This window comes from Zootoca vivipara, chromosome 14 (genome assembly GCF_965207765.1).
Source record: "Zootoca vivipara chromosome 14, rZooViv2.hap1.1, whole genome shotgun sequence".
NCBI lineage: Eukaryota > Metazoa > Chordata > Lepidosauria > Squamata > Lacertidae > Zootoca > Zootoca vivipara.
The window spans coordinates 4,756,472-4,771,004 of NC_142597.1; the positions used below are offsets into that span (position 1 = coordinate 4,756,472).

Genomic DNA, 14,533 nt, shown 5'->3' on the forward strand with positions numbered 1-14,533 from the left:
TCTTGTTTTGCAGAGCTGTCTACTTGCCCACAACTGACATCATACATGACATCAGAGGTAGGGCAGATGGGAGTGACATAAGGAAAACTGCCTTGTGGTCCGCATTAAAACCTGTAGAATGAGAAAAAAGGTGTAGCTCAGGGTTAGAGCATCTGCTTTGCATGAAGAAGGCCCCAGGTTTTGTCCCTGGCATCTGCAGGTAGGGCTTGGGGAAAGGGGCCTGTCTGAAACCCTGGAGAGCCACTGCCAGTCAGTGTAGGCAAGACTGAGCAAGATAGATCAATGGTTGGACTCAGTGTAGGGCAGCTTCCTGTGTTCCTGTGTCTAGTTTTTAGAGCGAAGGGATTAACTTTCTTTCCCCACTTCCTTCTTGTATCTTGCAGGGTGCTGCTTTGAAGTATTTACCAAACATCATCAATGATGTGAAACTGGTATTTGATCCTGTTGAACTCAGGTAGCTTTATAATATTTTCTTTGGATTAGTAGTTGCAGAAGGACAAAGTGATAGCCATGCATTATAGGATTTTTTAAAAAAAAAATCTATTGGATGGAAAATCCACCAAAGTTGTCAAGAGACTTTCTAAAAACCAAAGAGTGTGTGTGCTCATGAAGCAGTTTTTGGCCCTGTTCTGTTTTAATGAGCCCTTATAGGATTGACTTCATATCACTCTGTAGCTGAAATTATGCAAGACAGAATTCTCATGGGGATTTGCCTTCAGACACTCACTCCCGCTGGGGGTGAACACATGTGGTGAGTGGCAATGGGAGAGTTAGAATGGTGCCCCTGAGAAGGAAGAGGTACCCGCATATTCGCGGTGGAGGGATGCAGGCTTGCAGAAGCACAAGAAATGTTTTAAAAGACATGTCCAGTCCCCCCACGTTTTAGTAAATTAGTAAGGAATCATCATCATCATCCTACCCCACCCATCTGATTGGGGTTCTCCAGTCACTCTGGAAACAATCCATCCCTCTGAAACAAAATTGCTCCTTGGCCATGCAATATTGAGAGTATGTTGAAAAGGGGTGGGTGGGGGACAGAACAGGTAGGGAATAGTGCGGTGCCTTAATTGGTGGGGATGGCTGGGTGGAACGCTGAACAAGAGCACTCCTTTTAGGGGGAGGACAATACACTGCAACATAATGTTGCAGCACCTGCTTGTTCCTTCACTCTTTACTTTCTTGTAGTGAGTCGGACTATTGCTCCATCTAATCCAGCTTTTCCCAGTTCTCTTATCTCACTGAAAATGCTGGAGATGGAACCTGGGACCTTCTGTGTTCAAAGCACTTACCACTAAGCCAGGCATCCCCAAACTGCGGCCCTCCAGATGTTTTTGGCCTACAACTCCCATGATCCCTAGCTAAGAGGACCAGTGGTCAGGGATGATGGGAACTGTAGTCCAAAACATGTGGAGGGCCGAAGTTTGGGGGTGCCTGCACTAAGCTATAGCTCTTCAGCAACCATAATCGCCATGGGTTGAATGTACTCTGTGACATAGATGCAATTTTACATATGTGGCTTTATGCTGCCTAATTTTGCATTTGTGGTCGTCAGAAAGGGGCAGGAGCTAAAGGCAGCAGAGCCCATTCCCCACTTCTTCCTTCTGATTATTATTAGTATTATTATTTATTTATTTATTTATATCCCGCCCTCCCCAGTCAAAACTGGCTGACGCCGGTAAAATTACAATAAGACTTAAAAGAAAGAAAAACAATTAATTAAAATATGGGTTAAAATACAGTTTAAATTTAAAATTTTAAAAATGCAGCCTCATTTTAAAGTAGCCCAAATCAAAACCATAAGGGAGGAAAACATAGGGGTCAGACTGAGTCCAGCCCAAAGGCCAGGCGGAACAGCTCCGTCTTGCAGGCCCTGCAGAAAGATGTCAGATCCCGCGGGGTCTGGTCTCCTGTGAGAGAGCGTTCCACCAAGTCGGGGCCTGTACTCAAAAGGCCCTGGCCCTAGTTGAGACCAATCTAACCACCTTATGGCTTCCCTGATGCTTCCCCAAGCATCACATACCGTATTTGCAAGCCTGTTTTCACCACCTTAAGGACTAGAAGTGTGATCTTATTTTTTTGAAATGGTAGCTGAATATGAGGCTACTGAATTCTGTGCTTGCAGAAATTGTGGGATATACACATCCCATGTTATGTGTGTCCAGCACAAATTAACAGTAAACAGAAGTGAAACATGACCAGAAGCAGATATTCTATTGTAAACTGCTTTGTGATCTTTGGATGAAGGGCAGTATAGAAATGTAATTAATTAATTAAAGAAGAAGAATGGGAAATTCAGTAAAAGCAGATGTTTCAAGCAGCTTAGCCAAGCCTGATGTTAAGTGAGAAGGCAGAAACCCTTCAAGGTCACCGGTCAATCTGACCAACGTAAACATCAATTTTTGGTGTAGCAAAAGAGCATAGTAGCTTCTTGAAACCCCAAGTATAGGATGACACATCCATCCAAGAAGGGGGAGAAATGCTCTCAGCTCCCATAGCACAGCTCAACAGTTCAAACATTCTAGGTTAACTGTTGCTGGTCTGATGTTGGTCTGCTTAACGGTACATAGAAGACACAGTGCATTAGCATTAAGTGTACATTAGAATCTGTGAATGTGTCCAAATAGTAAAATTGGCAAATACTATTAGGATCAGAGAGGGAAGACAATCCGATAACAATTTTATTGAAAGAGGGAGCCCCGTTTTATTACTGAGGCAAAAAAATCATGCAAAAATGCAGAATCATGTACATAGTCCAGGACGTTGTAAAAACACCATGTACAGTGGGACCTTCACTTACGAGCTACTCGTCATCTGACGTTTTTAACTTACGAGCAGAAAAAGTGGCCGCGCGCTTACGATTTTTTCGACATCCAAACGGAAAACCCGTTTGCGGCTAGATGCAGTTTCCTCGACTAACGAATTTTTCCGTTTCCAATGCATTCCTATGGGAAACCTCTTTTCCTATGGGAAACTCGACTTACGAAGTTTTCGACCTACGAGTGTGCATTCGGAACGGATTGAATTCGTAAGTCGAGGTCCCACTGTACTTAAAAGAGAGGGAAATGTAAAACCACATGCTTTCTTTTTTCTTTGTAAATCTGTGCATCCCATATTTTCTGTTACTTGTCAGAATGTCTAAATATTTCTCTAAAAAACAAACAAACTGTACACAGAAATCTTAATCTGAGACCATCTTAGCTGCTTTTATTACCGTGTGTTCTGATTTTCATTTATGCAAGACCAGGAGATGGTTTGACGGGTGTGATAGAAATCCTTGTAATACGGTAAATAAGCAAATCTGCAGCTGAAGGCCGTGCTTATAATGCTAATGGGACCAAAACTGTTCTCCCCCCCCCCCACTCTTCTTCCCAGTGTCCTCTTTAGCAAGTTTATCCAAAGCATCCCAGATAACCAGCTCGTCCGACAGAAGCTCAACTGCATGACGAAGGTTGTGGACAGTGACCTTTTCCGTCAATCTGGTGAGTCTCTTTTTCTTACTTCCCACCCCGTTTTAAGGCATTTCTTTATTTTTATCTGCAACATTTCTATGCAGTTTTCTGGGCATATCGCAAATAAAAACAAAGACCATGAGGTGTAAAAACGGGACATAAAACTTACAATATAAAGCTGGGGAGGGAAGGGAATAAAAACAGATTAAAGCTCATAGTAGACGATAACAACAGTGCAAAAGTTACTGAAAAGTACTAAGCATTTATATGTCTTCCTATCTTTCTGGAAAGCATGAGTATGTAGAATAGTCTTCACTTGGCTCTGGAGACAACAGTATAAATGCCGCATAAGATGTTTTTAGGTTTTTCTGGCTAAAGTATTGAAACCCAGGGGACCAGTTCATGTAGGGAGCATTGCAAAACTCCTTGGGAGGGAAAGTAGAGCATCTGCTTTGCACGCAGAAGGTCCCAGGTTCAATCCCCCAGATCTCCATGTGATATCATGGCACTTTTTATCTATAGTTTATTGGGGTTTGCACATTGTGACAGGAAAACAGTGCAGCCTTGTATTCCCTCCCCCTCCTGCCTTCTGCTCGCTTGCCATTTTGTTGATACATTTTCATTTCTGATGATCAGTTGGTTGGCATGTTATGCAGTGTTGAGATGCTCAGATAAGGGTTAGGATGAATGCATTTAGATGTAGCCTTAGATGTGACCTTGGTTGGCTCTTCCTGTCATTGGCTCTCACTCCACCTACTGTTGGGCTCTGGGCCTTCTGAAGCCCCACCAATGCACTAGGGAACAGGGTGAGTTTTTTTCTTAGTGATCTGATTGCCCTTGGTGTTGCAATGCCCTCTCCCTGATAACATCTAATTGGAACAAGATTAACCTTTCCCTTGCAGTACCTGGCATAACCTTGCATCTGTCTACTTTGCCTTGCAGAGCAGACCACAATGCTGGGTTATGCCTCTCATCTAATAAAGTTTATCTCATTTGCTTGCCTGAAAACAAAGCATTTGGATGGTTCAGTGCTAGTAAATTGGTGAAAAAGAAAAAGATTTCCTGTTGCAGCCGAACTAGTATTCCCACAAACAATAGTAAATTGTCACACATTGTTTTATTTCAAAATGCTCTGTTGTTCATATTTAATAGTACATTCGTAGCATTTATATTCTGCCATTTGGATTTTTTATTCACACGGAATTAATGTATCCTGTGTAGTTTGGTGGTCTGGTTTCTTATTTTGTTAATGAAGGCTCTATTTTAACTGATGATTAGGTTATGAATCACATCTGCTATACTGTCCATGAATGGCTCGTGGCAGTGGTCTATTTGCATGAGTAGCGTGATAATGGAGATAGTTAGAGGGCAAGTTTCCATTAGCCAGGAATTGCAGGAATTTTTGCTCATAGAAACTGTATTGCCTTTGGGTCTTCTGTGAGTAAACTTAGATTTGTGAGTAGACTATTGGTTTAAGCAATTGCTTTGCAAAACTCAGAGCCATTTCAGATCATGAATTAACTCTTAGCCTATCAAAAACAGAATAGACCTATAAAGTTCTGAAATGTAGGCAAGTCGTCAAAACCACACTTTGGTAAATATTGACACATTGCAGTTACGCAAAAGCTAGCAGATCCTATGCAAAACTGCTCAAGATACTGAGCAGAAATTTTGCGAAAACTGGGCTGAGTTAAGCTGATGCATTGCACTGGTTATGTAATTGTTATAAAGCAGCCTTCCGCATTCTGATGCCCTCCAGATCCTGTTAGCCGTTGGCCATACTGGCTGGGGATGTTGGGGTTTGTGCTCTAAAACATCTCATAGAATCATAGAATTGTTGAGTTCAACCCCCTGCTATGCAGGAATCTCGGCAAAGGCATCCATGACAGATGGCTATCCAACCTCTGCTTAAAAACCTCCATTGAAGGAGGGCCGAGGGAGACCATTCCACTGTTGAACAGCTCTTACTGTCAGAAAGTTCTTCCTGATGTTTAGTTGGACTCTCCTTTCTTGTAACATGAATCCATTGGTTCAAGTCCTACACGCTCCAGAGCAGGAGAAAACAAGCTTCTCCATCTCCCATTGTTCTCCTTGGTTGTCCAAGGGGCCTGGTAGGAATTTTTTCCCACTTGGCAAATTGGCACCGGCCATTTGGTTTTTCACCTACCTCGTAGCAAATCATCACACCTTTGTAAGGTTTGGTGGTTAGGCATTGAAGTATTAGGTTGAAGGTGAGGGGAGGAAGTGGCCATCACCTACCCCTCCTAATTCAAGGGTATTCCGTTAAAGGAATCCGGGGGGGGCATGGTCTCTGTCCGGAGCCCCAGATGGGGGGCTAGGGTCATATCACGACCCCTAGCGGTGACCCTGGGGGAGTTCCTAGTTGATGTGCATCAGCGAGGCTCCCCCTACTGGTGGTAACCCTTCCAAGACTCCTGCAGACGGGCAGGAGTCAGATATAGTCATGCCTAAGCACCAGGCATAGGCAAACTCCGGCCCTCCAGATGTTTGGGACTACAATTCCCTAGCTAACAGGACTAGTGGTCCGGGATGATGGGAATTGTAGACCCAAACATCTGGAGGGCCTATGCCTGGCCTAAGCCAATACCACTCACATTCTGTAACCAATAAAGTTGTGGCCTTTTTCGCCCATTAACCTAAAATACTGTTTCATGTGTCTTTATTCCACTTCCCGGGAAGGTTTGGGACCTTGCCACGCAAAGTTAATATATTCCTAAGTTCAAGCACACACCACCCGATGTGTGGATCCTCTATTATATTTCCCCATTGTGTTTCACAGAATGCCGAGATGTTCTCCTGCCTTTGCTCGTGGACCAGTTAAGTGGTCAGCTGGATGATAACTCCAACAAACCTGATCATGAAGCTTGTTCACAGCTCCTTAGCAATATTCTGGAGGTTTTGGATCGGAAGGAGGTGGTGAGTATCTAAATGACTGTGATTTCTTTATTTTTCAGAAGAAGGAATATTGTCCCACAACAATACTGAAGGAGCCCACAACTTAATAGAGCAGGTTCTTCTATGCAGCCTAGCTATAATCACTGATTGGCTGAGCAGTGCAGCAGGGGAGGGCAGAAGATCACAGGGGAGAGAAGTCAACTCAGACTATGGAGAGGGAGCAGGGTCTTGCTTAAGCCATCTGGTGGGCCAAATTAGGTGCCTGTGCAAGAGGTTCCCCATCACTGAATTAGGCCAACACACACAATGTGAAAAATGAGATTCAACTATAGCAATCAAGGACCGACCCGTCAGCACTATATATTTAAAGTGCTATTGTATCAATTTAATAGTTATGGCTTCCCCGAATGTGTGAACCGAAGCACTCCTGTCCTTTGAAATTTGCACTTCTCTGGATTTTGCAGTACAGTTCTTCAACCAAGTAACCTGTATGAAAGTTTTCCTATTAGGGGAAGGTGCATATGCTTGGTACATACACTGGTGAAAATGAACAACATATGAAATGTGTTGCATTAGGGGGATTTGCTTGCAAATATGTGTGCATTGGGCAAAATCACACGCAAAAAAATGTGTCTATCTGGAGAAACTGTCACTAAACTGTTGATGGATTTTCATGAGGACTTTTGAAAAGAATGAATAAATCTCAAACTGATGCAGAAATTGAGAAACTGAATGAAATTGTCTGATTCCTCCATCTCTGCTGGTGGCTGAAGACTTCTATGGAACCTCTTGTGATAAATGTCCAGCTAGTCTGTTCCTCTGCAAGGAGACTCCCTGTGGGAGGTGTTGTGCCAAGATTCTGTCTAAACAGTTTGTGTTTCTTTAATATCCTCAGGGACCCACGGCAGCTCACATCCAGCTGATTATGGAGCGCCTGCTGAGGAGAATAAACCGGACAGTGATTGGAATGAGCAGACAGTCTCCTCACATTGTGAGAGCAGTTCCCTTGACTCTATGGCTTTTGCTTTCTTTTGTTTTGATGTGCACTTCCCTTGTTTGGACACTTCAGCAGTCTGGAGCCTACCCTGCTGGGCAGACCTTTTACTCAATGTGTGACTGTCCTGTTGTGTTGGTGGGCCCACACCTGTGCTCACATGAAGTAGCCTTTTCTGATGAACCCATCATATTACAGCACTGAAAATCATGCATGTTGGCCACCGCTGGTTCAGAAGGGATGGCCAAACGTACCTTGGGCTCACACTCTCCCTACCCTCCTTCCCTTTCTGGTAGAGTTTCCTGTGGCATATATTGTTGCAATTGAAATTATTCAACCCCCATTGCAAATCAGGTTTATTATCAAAATTTACAGACTTTCAGATGTTTGCAGTGAGCAAATCAAACAAAAGCAATTGAAATAGTTCAACACAATGCATGCTTTAAGTGGTTTCTCCAAATTCAGCTGAAAATGCAACTTATGCTGGCTTCTCCAGTCTCACTGAATATTCAACCCACTGAATAGAATTCCTCACAACAGCACAAATACAACAGGTGTTTTCTCAAGCATACCTGATGTGCTTGAGCTGGGACACATGAAATACCTGAGGTGGCTAGGGGTTTGCTAAGTGTCAGATTTGGCTGCATGTTAGAAATATGGCTAAGTCAAGAGAATGGCCCAAGACGGTAAGAGAAGAGATCACCGCCCTTCACAAACAAGGAGCAGGATACAAGAAGATAGCAAAGGCACTGAATGTTCCTAGAGACACTGTTGGAAGCATAGTTTGCAAGTTCAAAGTTAAAGGAATAGTGGTTACACTACTTGGATGAGGGAGAAAAAGGAAGTTATCTGCGGCAGCAACCAGACTTCTGAGAAGGCAGGCTGGGGAAAAACCCTTGCGTGACTGCAAAAGAACTGCAGCAAGACTTGATGGCAGCAGGCACTGAGGTTTCAGTGAGCACAGGAAGGTGTGTACTAAATGCAATGGTTTCCATCCCAGAACTCCAAGACGTGCACCACTACTGACCCAAAAGCACAAGAAAAGTCAGCTCCAATATGCTCAAAATCAGATAAATAAGCCACAGAAACCACAGGGTTTCTGTTCTGTGGAGCGATGAAACAAAACTGGAAATTTTATGTCCCATGAATCAGCACTATATTTGGAGGAAGAAGAATGAAGCATATGCAGAAGAGAACACTCAGCCTTCAGTGAAGCATGGTGGTGGCTCAATGATGCTATAGCACTGCTTTGCATCCTCTGGCACTGGAAACTTGCAGCATGTGGAAGGCAGGGTGGCTTCATGAGGAAATGTAATGCCATCTGTGAGGAAGCTGAAGCTGAAGCTTGGGTGTCATTGGACCTTCCAACAGGACAATGATCCCAAGCATCCCTCAAATTCCAACAAGGCTTGGTTGCAGAAGAAGTTCTGGAAGGTTCTACAGTGGCCATCACAGTCACCTGACTTGAACCCCATAGAAAATCTTTGGTGGGATTTGAAGAAGGTGGTTCCACCATGTAGACACAATAATATTGCTGAACTGGAGGCCCTTGCTCATTGAGGAATGCTGCCAGAAGCTGCTGTCTCATTTGCAGCAGGTCATAGCAGCGAAAGGCTTCTCTGCTAAGTACTAAAGATGTTTGCCATGAAGGGGTTAAATAATAGTGAGACTATAATTGCATTATCAGCTGAATTAGGGGGGAACACCTGAAGCATCTGTTACGTTGAACTTTTTGAATTGCTTTTGCTTGATTTGCTCATTGCAAACAGCGGACAGTATGTAAATTTTGATAATAAACCCAATTTGCAATGAGGGTTGAATAATTTTGATTGCAACTGCACATTGGTCCAGCTATGGTCGGCACAAAGCACAGTTGTCCCAGAACGGAATTGGAATGTATGGTTTGACATGGGTTCCCAGTCCTGGGCAGGAGGCAACCTATGATTCATGGTAAGCTTAGTTTACCAATTTCAGGTTTTGTGACAAGTTACCATGATTGCAGACTAACTGTGTGTGAGAGAATCAGAGCATGTGAAGAGGGCAGGGGGAGCGACATATGTGAGTCATAATCCCTGCAGCTAAGCCATGATACTGAGCCTGGAACTGGAGGTTGCATTCAGATGTCACAATAAGCTGTGGTTTATCATGGAGAGAAACCTACCCTTGCATTGCAGCTTAACCCTAAACTGTAGTTAATCTTAACTATATTTTGTTTTATTTTTTTTAAAAAAACCTCACAAGCCATTGTTGAAGTTGGCTATTTCAAACAAACCATAGTTAGTACTAAGCAGTTTGTCTGACCTTCTCCAAGGAGGCTGGGGGTGGATGTGAGCCCACTTGTTTCCATTACGATAAACCATGGTTCTTTGGGACATCTGAGCACAGGTCCCAGTACCAGGTAAACTGTATTCCTCTCATGTATACTTATCTCCCCACCCCCCGTTGACCAAATGTCTCAGCTAACTAACTTCTCACAGTTTTCAAGAAGCAACGTTACAACACATGCTGAAAAAGCCAACAAACCTAAAAGTGGCTATAAAAGTAAGTCTAAACTGCTGGGGATGTTCTGTATGTCTGCAGAGCAGCTTCACCAGCCAGGCCCCATGCAGATGCTTGAGCTTCAACTCTCATCAGCCCCTGATAGCACAGTGCTGGCCAAAGTTGATGGAGAATTCTAGTCCAAACATCTTTAGGGCCGCAGGTTTGTGATGGCTGGTGTTGAGCAAGCGTTTGGGGTGGTGAGTGGTTTGCATTTTCTCCCCCCACCAATCAGCTTTGAGAACTGACATGTATCGCTCCACATCTTAAAAAGAGCCCTGCTGGATCAACTGAAAGTTCCATCTTACCCAGCAACTTGATGCTTTTGTGAAGCCCACAAGCAGAACCTCATACCCTTTTCAGTCACTTCATCTGCTCGCATGTGCCCATTTGACAAGGGGTTTGTTTTTGTTTGCAGGGTAGCTTTGTTGCCTGCATGACGGCCATCCTGAGACAAATGGATGACTCACATTATACCCACTACATCAGCACGTTCAAAACCAGACAAGATCTTATTGTAAGTCCGACTGCATTTTGATGTGGGAGGAGGAGGTTTCGAAGCTCATGCCTAGTGGGTCTCTAATCTTTGTCTTTTGAAAACTGGGTCCTTTTCCTTTGTGCAGGGCCCTGAGTTGTGATCAGAGGTGCATATTTTCTAAGAGATATACAGTGTGGTGGTTGGTTGAGTTTAACTGCTTAAGAATCTCAGGTTTCTTTAAAGAAATAGAAAAAGATTAAAGTCAGGTTTCCAATCCTTTAAAGTTATGTAAATATGCTTTGAAAGTATGTGAGCCACACCTGTTGGAATTGCAGGAACCAGGAGGCATAGCTGAATAAGATTTCAAAAGGCCTAGAACAGGGGCGGGCCATAGCAGAAGGTACCAGACTCAGCCCTGATTGGAAAGACCTTAGACATATGCTGCCAGTCAGAGCAGACAGTACTGAGCTAGATGGATAAATAGCCTGTATAAGGCAGCTTCTTGTGTTCATAGCCCCTCTCACACAACTAGCAGAAACAAAATAAACTATGCAAAAAGCTTTACGCAAATATGACTGATTTCATGCTCTGGTTTAATACTAGTCTTCCTTTCCTTTCCTGCCTCCTGATCCTTTGGGGTATATTTCATTCAGTCTTTGGCTGGCTCAGGGCCTGAGCACTGTGGCATGGAAAAACCAGTAAGGAGAGCAGTTTGGAGACTGGCATAAGTTTATGTTCACTTGGGGGGGGGAGGGTGGACTGGGAGTGGTGTTCTGTCTCTTCCACCGTGGAGCTCTGCCAAGACTTCGAAGGGCTTTGACTTTATTTGGTCTGATGGGAAGTTGGCAAATTTTGAGCCATCAGGGTTGGCTTCCAGAAAATGAAGTTGTGTGTTTATTACTGTAGGGTCATGTGATCCATTTGCAACCAAATCCCCAGGCCATTCAGATCTTAAAAGCTGTGTCTGTTGAGGTTTTCATTTCAGAATTTCCGCATTCAGCTCGAGTTACTCAAAAGCTCCTTTAGCGTAGAAGATCTTAGAAAACCGTGTGAGAAGCTCACTTGGGAAAACTCAAAGGCTGCTGAGGAGGGTTTTATTGCAACCATTTACAAATATATCTGATGAGTTTGGCTCCCAACTTTTGTCCTTCAAGTCAACTGCACTGTTTGGGTTCACTTTCCCATCAAGCACTTGTAAAAGCTGCCTTATATCACTCCTCCCCAACATGGTGCCCTCCAGCTCTTTTGCACTACCACTCCCATCAGACAGAGCCAGCATGACTGTATATACCAGATATAAGTATTTTGGCCAAGAAACCAGTTTTAAAAATTCATTGGAGCCCTTTGTATTTGTTTAGCATTGGTAGATGTGGTTCTCCACCTCCCTATTTTGCCATCCTGAGAGACTGAGCCAAGGTCGCCCAGTGAGCTCCATGGCTAATTAGGACTTGGAACCCTGGTCCTCGTTGAACAACTACTATACCACCCTGTAAGCCAGTTTCATACTAAATCTCACACAACCATAACAAAATATTTTTAGTAGCCCCAGCACTTGCCACCAAGTCAAGCTGTAAAGTGTAAAAAGAAAAGTAACTTGATGAATTGCCTCTCACAGTGGCAGTAACATACAGTTGCCACAATCAAGATACGGGTCATGTTACAACAAAATCCAATTAAAAATCTCAGTAGCTCAGTTGGTTAGAGCCTGGTGGTGATAAAGCCAAGGTTGCAGGTTTGATCCCCGTAAGGGACAGCTGCATATTCCTGCATTGTGGGGGGTTGGACTAGATGAATCTCAGGGTCCCTTCCAACTCAATGATTCTATGATTCTAATTCCAGGTTACCTACCCATTATTCCCACACAGGTTAGGATTTTATTTTTTAAAAGAAAAAATGGAGTAATAAAGGAAGGGTGGGGAATCAACCAAGGTCAAGTGCAGAGTCACTTTTGGAATTACTGTTTTTATAGCCCTGCTTCCAGACATAGCCAGTGTGTGCAGACTACCGGTAATTTGCAATCAAGTCTTCAACAGGTCTCCCTGTTGCTCAGACTAGCAAGCAAATCTTGCCCAGAAGCCTTCATTCGCTGGTCCAGTATGTCATCTGACCTATGCTGACCATTGATAGAAGGAGGTTTCCTTGGCTGATGTTGCTTTTCTCCCTGTAGTTCCTTATTTGGCCAGAGCAGGGTGTACTGGTGCATAGCCTAAATCCCCACCTGCCATTCCTCCTTAACACCTGAAGACCCCCTGCAAGGTTTCAGTCTTGATTGACAACCAAAATTTGCACCTAGGTTGTCACACTTGCCCCCACCTCTCTCTGTTTCCATTAGTCACTTTTCTTCTTGGAATGTTCTTACAGTAGTTGCTTAAAATGTTTATATGCCTCTTTCTTTTAGCAACAACTCATATTACATTTGTTCTGTTGGGGCGGGGATAGTTCCTTAATGGGTATTTATAACAATTGCATATTGGTCAAGAGGAGGTGTTAACATTTGGCAGTTGTTCCTTTGATTCCAGCACCCTAGAACTGCTGAGAAATGTTGCCATCTGCAGGAAGCAGGAATTCCTGAATGCTTGAGCTGTGTGGTGTTTGTGCACATGTGCTGATCGGGTGAACAGACAAAAATCAACAACGTAACATCCAGATCCTACCCATGGGTTGTATCCAATTGCAGTCCTACTCAGAGTAGACTCATTGAAATTACCGTAATAGATCTGGTTCAGTTAGGCCATTAATGTCAGTGAGTCTACTCTGAGTAGAAACCAGTTGGCTACAGCCCCATGTTTTCTGAGAAGGAAAACCTCACTGAGTCCAGTGGGATTTATTCCCTCGCCAGTGTGCATAGGATTGTGACTACAGATTAAGAAATTCTCTCCAAGCAAGTTTTGCAGAGCTACCTTTTTCAAGCAGCTGTCTTTCATCAGTGAGGAATTAGCGTGATCAGAGAGGCCAATGTCTAGCTCATCCTTTTGCACTTAAGCAAGGTGATAAATCTTTAGTTCCTTGGGCCAATTTTCTTTTGAAGAAAGGCCGAAGGATCATTGATTGATGTCACCATTTTGGAAGCGCCAATACATGGCATGTATTGAACCTGGGAACGGTTCATTAAATCAGCCATGAGTCCTGTACTTTCTCCAAGCATAACTTAAATAGCTGTGATGATTCTAGAGCAGATTTTTGGAATCTGGTGCCCTCCAGATGATTTGGACTCCAGCTCCCATCATCCCTGCTGGCTGGGGCTGGTGGCAGTTGGAGTCCAACTGGAGAGGAATCAGGTTGGGGGAAGTTGAACTAAAGCCACTAAATGCTGGCCATTCTGAAAGAAACATTTTGAATCCAAAACATCTGGCGGGCACCAGGTCTAGTCTACTTTGTTCACAATCCATTTTTAGCAATAATAAAAACAATAATAACAGTTTATGAAGGAATAGGTGTGTGTATTGGGGGCACTTTGGGATTACTGTTAGTTAAGACTCAGATTGCTTTGGTGGTATGGAGTGCTTTCCATCCACTTTGACTAATGGCTCAGCTATGACCCAAATGGACAGGAATAGCCTCATTTCTGTTGTCTGCATTCTGGTAGCCTCCAGATTAGATTACTGTGTTTTATGTGGGGCTGCCTTTGAAGACAGCACAAGCAAACATTTAGTTTCTGAGCCAAATTCAAAGCTGGCTTTGACCCATAAAACATTATGCAACTCAGGAACCAAGTACCCCAAGGATTGTGTCTCTCACATTAACCCAGATCCTTTGTTAATCAACTGAAGCCCTAATCCGTGTGCCACCTCCAAGGGAGACACAAGAACAGACCTTCTCAGTGGTGGCTCCCCCTTTGTGAAATGCTCTCCCCAGGCAAGCATGAGTGTCACCATCACCAGGCCTTTTGACCTTCCTTTTCTGCTTATCTTTTAGTGGGGCTGAACTGGATCTATTCTTTTCTATATGTTATTGAGCATTTTATGCAGATTCTAATCTTGTTTTTACACTTGCTTTTACTGTTTGATTTTGCTAGTTGCTTTGAGCTCAGCTTTCTGAAAAAAGCTGTTTTGCTGGCAATGTGACAGGGAAAGAAATTCACTATCAGGAAGGCAAGACACTCTTTGCTGACTCCCCAAATCAAGCTTGGACACAGTAAAATAATAGTAACCAAGTCAA

At 43.6% G+C, this 14,533-nt stretch overlaps 1 protein-coding gene across 2 annotated transcripts in view; it reads left to right on the forward strand.

Annotated features, from left to right (window-relative positions):
* Positions 1-14,533, forward strand: part of DOCK5 (dedicator of cytokinesis 5) — a 148,600-nt gene that overhangs the window by 90,469 nt on the left and 43,598 nt on the right. For both annotated transcript variants that reach the window (XM_035138774.3, XM_035138775.3), the window contains exons 24-28: positions 384-454; positions 3,373-3,479; positions 6,250-6,386; positions 7,261-7,356; positions 10,316-10,414. In XM_035138774.3, coding sequence (XP_034994665.3) covers positions 384-454; positions 3,373-3,479; positions 6,250-6,386; positions 7,261-7,356; positions 10,316-10,414 — 510 coding nt within the window. The remainder of the gene's footprint in view (positions 1-383; positions 455-3,372; positions 3,480-6,249; positions 6,387-7,260; positions 7,357-10,315; positions 10,415-14,533) is intronic.